Raw genomic sequence first — 9,196 nt, 5'->3', positions numbered from 1 at the left:
GAACGGAGACGCCGATCCGGGAGTGAGATGTCTCGATGGATGCAGGGCAGAGGGCCCTACAAATGCGCTAAAGAGCAAAACAAGATAAGATTACAAATGAACGAATTAAAAATAAAAAACAGAAAAATATAATGAAAAAAGGTGAAAAAATTTTCGGTTTTCGACCGATAACTCTCGAACGGATAGGCCGATCCGGGAGATTGAAATGTCAACGGATGCAGAGCAGAGGGCCCCACAATCGCGCCAAACACGGAAAAAAGATCGAAACAATAATAAAAAAGATATAAACGAAAAACTTAAAAATAGCTTAAAAACAGACAAAAACGGGAGATATAGGTAAGTAAAAAGTGGAATAATAATTTTAATAGTGAGAACTGAATGAGGTATTTTTTTCAGATTTTTACGACAAGAAATGGAGAAAAAATTTTGAAAAATGTACTTCGAATATTTAGAGTTTCGGATCGCTTAAGAAGACTTTCAAGAGCGATCCGATTCTTATAGCGAATAATCGATACAGATTCTGTTTATAAAAATTAATAGCTCCGGAACGGAGACGCCGATCCGGGAGTGAGATGTCTCGATGGATGCAGGGCAGAGGGCCCTACAAATGCGCCAAAGAGCAAAACAAGATAAGATTACAAATGAACGAATTAAAAGTAAAAAACAGAAAAATATAATGAAAAAAGGTGAAAAATTTTTCGGTTTTCGACCGATAACTCTCGAACGGATAGGCTGATCCGGGAGATTGAAATGTCAACGGATGCAGAGCAGAGGGCCCCACAATCGCGCCGAACACGGAAAAAAGATCGAAACAATAATAAAAAAGATATAAACGAAAAACTTAAAAATAGCTTAAAAACAGACAAAAACGGGAGATATAGGTAAGTAAAAAGTGGAATAATAATTTTAATAGTGAGAACTGAATGAGGTATTTTTTTCAGATTTTTATGACAAGAGATGGAGAAAAAATTTTGAAAAATGTACTTCGAATTTTTAGAGTTTCGGATCGCTTAAGAAGACTTTCAAGAGCGATCCGATTCTTATAGCGAATAATCGATACAGATTCTGTTTATAAAAATTAATAGCTCCGGAACGGAGACGCCAATCCGGGAGTGAGATGTCTCGATGGATGCAGGGCAGAGGGCCCTACAAATGCGCCAAAGAGCAAAACAAGATAAGATTACAAATGAACGAATTAAAAATAAAAAACAGAAAAATATAATGAAAAAAGGTGAAAAATTTTTCGGTTTTCGACCGATAACTCTCGAACGGATAGGCCGATCCGGGAGATTGAAATGTCAACGGATGCAGAGCAGAGGGCCCCACAATCGCGCCGAACACGGAAAAAAGATCGAAACAATAATTAAAAAGATATAAACGAAAAACTTAAAAATAGCTTAAAAACAGACAAAAACGGGAGATATAGGTAAGTAAAAGGTGGAATAATAATTTTAATAGTGAGAACTGAATGATGTATTTTTTTCAGATTTTTACAACAAGAAATGGAGAAAAAATTTTGAAAAATGTACTTCCAACCTAACCTAACCTAACCTAACCATATCGATACATGTAACAATGGCGGCCAGTCCTGATCCTACATTGCTGCAATGGTTGGTAACTACAAACGACGTTAAACAATTATGGGCAGCTCAACCGACTTTTTTGATCTCACAGGCGGTCTACTATTTTCCGTGCAGTGACGGAGTAAGAATACAATTCACTGCCCCTCTCTCTCCCATGGGTGTCGTAAGAGGCGACTAAGGGACATCTGAGCGACCATCTGCTCATCTGGTGGTAGGATGTCAATCATCCGCCTGGCTTGTTACCACCGTACGCATGGTGAAACACTCGTGAAGTGGCTGCTTGCAGCCGCGTTTCGAGATCAGCCGGCGTACAGCCAGTGCCCGAGCGCGCATTGTCGCGGTAAGTGTTGGTCCGGTGGATGTTGCTGTTGAACCAATGCTGGAGGAAGGTATATTGACCCGCCGGTCAGGGAGACCCGTAGTAACGGTTGTTCCGCTGGCCGCCCGTGGCAGAGTACAGGGGCCCAAGCGTTCCTAACCAGCTCGCGAGGCTGCCCCACCAGGCCACGCATAATCCCGGTGTGGACCGTCGTGCCGGTTGGTGACCGGACGGTGGGGTCCCGGCGGCCACTACCGGGAGGGTTCGGGGGCCCTTCCGCCCGGCGGGTCGGTTTATTTTCTCTTCTGGCAACTTATTGGGGAAACACAGCTCCACACTTTGACCGTCCTTATCGTGGCAATGCATCGCTCGCTTCACGTCTCTTCCTCTTTTTTCCCCCATTCATGACAGTGCATAAAAGAAATGACGGTCGTACAGCGGTGCACACCCCCACCATTCCCACGCTGTTTGAGGTTGAGTTCGTTAACATCCGTGGACTCCACGCTAACCTCAATGCTGTCCACCACCATCTCGAGACAGCACGGCCAGCAATGTTGTTTCTGACGGAGACTCAAATACTCCGTCCTGTCGATACAAGCTACCTTAATTATCCCGGCTACATGCTTGAAGAATCCTTCAAAGCGAAAGCCGGAGTATGCTTGTTCGTCAGGACGGATGTTTGTTGTCACCGTCTGCGCTGCTTGGAGGACCCTTCCTTCTCCCTGTTAGTGGTACGTGTGGACTTGGTTCGTCAGAGTCGGGTCTACGTGTGCCTCTACAGATCCCACAATGGTGACTTGGAGACAAGCCGACTATTTGACCATCTTAGTCGGGTGGCAGATGCTGCGCAAGAGCAGTTTCCTAACGCGGAACTGGTGTTTTTGGGGGACTTTAACGCTCACCATGAATCATGGTTGAAGTCCTCCAAAACTGACCATGCGGGAAGGACTGCCCATGCTTTCGCTCTCACGCATGACTTGACCCAGTTGGTTGATCAGCCCACCAGGATCCCAGACATTGACGGGCAAGCGCCTTCCCTACTGGACCTTCTGCTGACTAGCCACCCGGTGGAATATCAGGTTGAGGTTCGGGCTCCACTTGGTTCTTCGGATCACTGCTTGATATCTACCAAAGTGCCACAGGCCAAGCTGCCGCCACCAACGGTAAGCAAACGTCGCATTTGGCACTATAAGTCGGCAGATTGGGACGGTTTGCGCGATTACTATGCGTCAGTCCCTTGGAAGGAGCGTTGCTTCAGTGAGAATGACCCGACAGCTAGCGCCGCTGCTATTGCTGGTGAGATCCTGTTGGGGATGGAATACTACATTCCTAACTCAGACCTCGCCAGTAAGGGTACGCGTAACCGTTGGTTCACTCGCGAATGTGCCGATGCTGTGTCTTCTAAGCAGGCGGCATATCGCGCGTGGATCAATGGCTGCGTTAGTGGGGCATCTAACATTGACTCACTGAAAGCAACCTACAATAAAACTTCCAAGTCTTGTAGGAAGGCATACAGAAGAGCGGATGCACAGCGCATTGCGCGGTTTGGCCATGACCTTATTTCACATCCTAGAGGCTCCCGTAGCTTCTGGCGTCTGACCAAATCTGTGCAAAGCAATTTCTGCCAACCTTCGCTGCCACCGCTCAGGTATCCGGACGGATCGCTAGCTCACAGTCCGCAGGAGAAAGCTGATCTTCTGGCAAAACTCTTTGCGGATAATTCCGTAATCAATGATTGTAGTGCGCTGCCACCAACAATTCCTTCATGTGGCTACACGATGCCTGACATCAAAATCAGGCAACGTGATGTACGTGCAGAGCTACAATCACTTGATGTGCGGAAAGCTAGCGGCCCCGATGGAATACCAGCCATAGTGCTGATGAAGTGTGCAGCGGAGCTGTCTCCTGTGTTAACGCGCCTGTTCCAGCTGTCTCTTTCTACAGGATGTGTGCCGGATTCTTGGAGGGAAGCTAATGTGCAAGCGGTTCCCAAAAAAGGGGATCGATCTGACCCGGCAAATTATCGGCCAATAGCTATCACCTCAGTTCTTTGTAAGGTGATGGAACGGATCTTAAACAACCAACTGATCCATTACCTAGAAGATCACTGTCTAATTAATGATCGTCAGTACGGGTTTCGACCAAAACGGTCCACAGGTGATCTTCTAGCGTACGTAACACACCTCTGGGGTGAAGCTATCGATAAGCGTGGAGAGTCGTTGGCCGTCAGCCTCGATATCTCCAAGGCTTTCGACAGAGTCTGGCACAGAAGTCTTCTCTCCAAGCTGCCGGCATACGGTCTGCCGGTTCAGCTCTGCACCTGGATTGCTAGCTTTCTACACAAGCGCAGCCTTCGCGTTCTAGTTGATGGTTGCGCTTCAAAATCCCATGTAGTGAATGCTGGAGTCCCCCAGGGGTCTGTGATATCCCCCACGCTCTTTCTTCTGCATATCAATGATATGCTCTCTCTCGGGAACATACATTGCTATGCAGATGACAGTACAGTGCACGGGGGATACCACGGACGCGCAGCGGCTGGACGGGCGGAAACTGAGGAGAGACGGAGGGATCTTGTTGTTGAACTCGATAGGACGTTAGGACTCATCGCCAAATGGGGCTCTGACAATCTTGTTGAGTTTAACGCCAAGAAAACACAGGTGTGCGCTCTCACAGCGAAAAAGTCACCATTTTCCCCTCCTCCTTCCCTCTGTGGCACTACGTTGGAGATACATAGCAAAGTCGCCATACTGGGAATCGACGTTCGGTGCGACCTCAATCCAAAGGATCACATCGAGGCTGTTATAAAAACAGCCTCACGTAAACTCGGAGTCCTGAACAAGGTGCGGCGTTTTTTCACGCCTGCTCAACTGCTCCTGCTGTATAAAACACAGGTACGGTCCTGCGTTGAATATTGCTCGCACCTCTGGGATGGCTCCGCTAAGTACCTACTGGAGGCCTCGGATCGGTTGCAGCGACGTGCGGTTCGCATTATTGGCGATGTAAAGGTCACCAACACCCTCGAGCCTTTACAATTGCGTCGAGAGATAGCGGCACTCAGCGCTTTCTATCGAATGTGTCACGGCGAGTGCTCAGAGGAACTATTCTCCCTTATTCCTGCTTCCCCTTTCCTTCACAAGTCCACGCGTGCTGGTTCTCGATGTCACCGCCTAACTGTGACATCAATTCCATCGCGTACAAAGAAATTTGGCAACTCTTTTCTTTGTCGCACTTCCAAAACATGGAATTCTTTACCAGCGCACGTATTCCCCTCCTCTTATGACCTGGGTTCCTTCAAACGAGGCGTGAAGAGGCATCTTGCGGGCCGGCAAGGCGGGGGCGGCTAGAGCAGATCACCTTTCCCAACTGCACTAGCCGTCGTCGCGTTTGGACTCTACTACCACTTACCATCAGGTGGAGCAGAGTCATTTGCCCTCCCGGGCTATAAAAAAAAAAAAAGTTTTGTTGTAGTTGTATTTTTAGTTATTATTATTTTTATTTTTTTTGATGTATTTTAGGATAAGTGATATTTTGTTATGTTTCGTTGTTTATGTTGTGTGAAAGTAGTGTAATTTGCTCAATACATGTTTATTATTATTATTATTATTATTATTATTTTGTACACGTCATGAAGTGAATGATAAATAGGAATAAACAATAGAACACCACCAGGCATGCCCAATAGTGTCGCTATCAACAAAGACTTCCATTCGACTCCTTTTGTAGCGGATGACCATTGCGCCACTCGAGGCGCCAGCCACCTTCTACTCGAGTCGAAGAAGAAGTAGAAACTAGATGCAAATGTGCAATGGAAATAATAGGAATTCCAAGGCACCCAATAGTGACGATCGAAGATATTCGGGTCCGTGTCGTGCCATGTCCAATGTACGAATTTAACAGCTACTATATCATATGGAATATCAATTAACACTGTTATCAAGTCCACGGCAAACGGTTGCGCATACCTTGGTAAATTCAGTTTATGCACTGCATATGCGGCATGATAAATGAATGCTGGATATAACAGAATGATGTGTAAGGGCAGACGAGCACCGAGGAACACGATAGGCGCCTGCGAATGCCAGAAGTTGTCATATTGGGGAAGAACAAAATGCCAGAAATTGTCCGCATAAATTCCATGCAGTACGGTCCCGAGCCAAAAATAAGGCCACCGCCCACCCTTGCTGAATGCGTGTATCAAAGTTATAACACCCGCGAGGGTGTAGACCGCCTGTGAGATCAAAAAAGTCGGTTGAGCTGCCCATAATTGTTTAACGTCGTTTGTAGTTACCAACCATTGCAGCAATGTAGGATCAGGACTGGCCGCCATTGTTACATGTATCGATATGGTTAGGTTAGGTTAGGTTAGGTTGGAAGTACATTAAAAATAAACGAATTAAAAATAAAAAACAGAAAAATATAATGAAAAAAGGTGAAAAAATTTTCGGTTTTCGACCGATAACTCTCGAACGGATAGGCCGATCCGGGAGATTGAAATGTCAACGGATGCAGAGCAGAGGGCCCCACAATCGCGCCGAACACGGAAAAAAGATCGAAACAATAATAAAAAAAGATATAAACGAAAAACTTAAAAATAGCTTAAAAACAGACAAAAACGGGAGATATAGGTAAGTAAAAGGTGGAATAATAATTTTAATAGTGAGAACTGAATGAGGTATTTTTTTCAGATTTTTACGACAAGAAATGGAGAAAAAATTTTGAAAAATGTACTTCGAATATTTAGAGTTTCGGATCGCTTAAGAAGACTTTCAAGAGCGATCCGATTCTTATAGCGAATAATCGATACAGATTCTGTTTATAAAAATTAATAGCTCCGGAACGGAGACGCCGATCCGGGAGTGAGATGTCTCGATGGATGCAGGGCAGAGGGCCCTACAAATGCGCCAAAGAGCAAAACAAGATAAGATTACAAATGAACGAATTAAAAATAAAAAACAGAAAAATATAATGAAAAAAGGTGAAAAATTTTTCGGTTTTCGACCGATAACTCTCGAACGGATAGGCCGATCCGGGAGATTGAAATGTCAACGGATGCAGAGCAGAGGGCCCCACAATCGCGCCGAACACGGAAAAAAGATCGAAACAATAATAAAAAAGATATAAACGAAAAACTTAAAAATAGCTTAAAAACAGACAAAAACGGGAGATATAGGTAAGTAAAAGGTGGAATAATAATTTTAATAGTGAGAACTGAATGAGGTATTTTTTTCAGATTTTTACGACAAGAAATGGAGAAAAAATTTTGAAAAATGTACTTCCAACCTAACCTAACCTAACCTAACCATATCGATACATGTAACAATGGCGGCCAGTCCTGATCCTACATTGCTGCAATGGTTGGTAACTACAAACGACGTTAAACAATTATGGGCAGCTCAACCGACTTTTTTGATCTCACAGGCGGTCTACACCCTTGCGGGTGTTATAACTTTGATACACGCATTCAGCAAGGGTGGGCGGTGGCCTTATTTTTGGCTCGGGACCGTACTGCATGGAATTTATGCGGACAATTTCTGGCATTTTGTTCTTCCCCAATATGACAACTTCTGGCATTCGCAGGCGCCTATCGTGTTCCTCGGTGCTCGTCTGCCCTTACACATCATTCTGTTATATCCAGCATTCATTTATCATGCCGCATATGCAGTGCATAAACTGAATTTACCAAGGTATGCGCAACCGTTTGCCGTGGGCTTGATAACAGTGTTAATTGATATTCCATATGATATAGTAGCTGTTAAATTCGTACATTGGACATGGCACGACACGGACCCGAATATCTTCGATCGTCACTATTGGGTGCCTTGGAATTCCTATTATTTCCATTGCACATTTGCATCTAGTTTCTACTTCTTCTTCGACTCGAGTAGAAGGTGGCTGGCGCCTCGAGTGGCGCAATGGTCATCCGCTACAAAAGGAGTCGAATGGAAGTCTTTGTTGATAGCGACACTATTGGGCATGCCTGGTGGTGTTCTATTGTTTATTCCTATTTATCATTCACTTCATGACGTGTACAAAATACACTCTGAAGTTACTTTCTCTCTATTATTCTCTATTTATTTCGTCATCGTCGTGTTAGGCCTTCTTAGTGACCGTGAGAAGAATAAAGACAAGCTAACGAAGATCGATTATGTATTGATATTACAACTTGCCGTTCACTATGTAATTTATTGGGTGTTTGTGGTGTTTTTCAACCCTGAGAAGGAATGGTCTACAGGCTTACACGAGCCGGTCGGCCCTTGTAATGAAGTGGCTTTGTTAACGTCACCCTTTGGACAGTCTTTGTACAAGTTTTGTGTGTTGTATATTTTTTTTTTACTTATTTCTTTCCTACTATTGTAGAGGGGTCGAGACGCGACCACACCCGCTTGGTTGCAGGCGCATCTAAGCGGGATTCATTTATTCGTTTGTCTCCTCATTTACGGGGGAGCAAACCTTTTCTGCGGGTCCGCTGAGTCGGGTTGGCCGAACAGCGGACGGAGGCATGATTCAGTGCCGCCGTCGGTGGGCTTGGCTTAACCGCCCGGCCCCAGAGGAAGGACACCTCTAAGATAAAAAAACACCCAATCCCAAGTGGCCTCGCAGCGCGATGGGATGCATGGCCGAAGGGTATTTCGGTCCCGAATTCGTTTCGATATATGTTTTTATTAGCTAATAAGTATGCACAATGCTGTATATGAGGAATCGGATATCTGTCCGGCTTAGTAATAAAGTTTAAACGCCGATAGTCTCCGCACGGTCGTAATTCTCCATTTTTCTTGACTACTACATGAAGTGGAGAAGACTAGTTACTCTTGCTTGGTGTAGACCAAGTCTTGCATCCTTTGGAATTCAGCCTTTACCTTTTCAAATTTATCCGGTGGTAAAGGACGCGGGCGCGCGAACACAGGCGGCCCGTTTGTTTCTATGTAATGGACTACAGAGTGGCGTGGAGTATCTTTGAAACACATTGGCTTAGTAATATCGGGATATAATGCTAATAAGTCACTATACGGATGGTTAGAGTTTATAGTTGTTATCGATCCTTGACCATCTAATCTCACTGACGCTAACACAGATAAATTCGTAATTTCGTCTATTAGTTTCTTCCTGAATACGTCTACTACTAATTTATAGTGGCTTAAAACGTCTGCGCCTAAAATTGGTTGATTTACTTCTGCTATAACGAAAGTCCAACGGTAGGGTCGCCGTAAATTTAAATCTAAAATAAGAGTTTTTATACCATATGTTTTTATTTCGGTTTCCATTAGCTGCGTACAGTCTGTACTCACTACAACTG

At 44.8% G+C, this 9,196-nt stretch overlaps 1 protein-coding gene across 1 annotated transcript; it reads left to right on the top strand.

Annotated features, from left to right (window-relative positions):
* The first annotated feature begins 7,221 nt into the window (after positions 1–7,221).
* LOC125075485 lies at positions 7,222–8,662 on the top strand. Its single transcript, XM_047687200.1, has 2 exons — positions 7,222–8,212; positions 8,646–8,662. Exons 1-2 carry the CDS (start codon positions 7,222–7,224, stop codon positions 8,660–8,662), a joined length of 1,008 nt encoding a protein of 335 aa, XP_047543156.1.
* The last annotated feature ends 534 nt before the right edge of the window (positions 8,663–9,196 follow it).

This window comes from Vanessa atalanta, chromosome W (assembly GCF_905147765.1).
Source record: "Vanessa atalanta chromosome W, ilVanAtal1.2, whole genome shotgun sequence".
NCBI lineage: Eukaryota > Metazoa > Arthropoda > Insecta > Lepidoptera > Nymphalidae > Vanessa > Vanessa atalanta.
The sequence above is the reverse complement of the archived record's forward strand: the minus strand, read 5'-3'. Positions and strand labels throughout refer to the sequence as shown.

Coding starts and splice junctions, on each gene's coding strand:
- LOC125075485 (XM_047687200.1), top strand. CDS start 7,222: ATGGCGGCCAGTCCTGATCCTACATTGCTGCAATGGTTGGTAACTACA.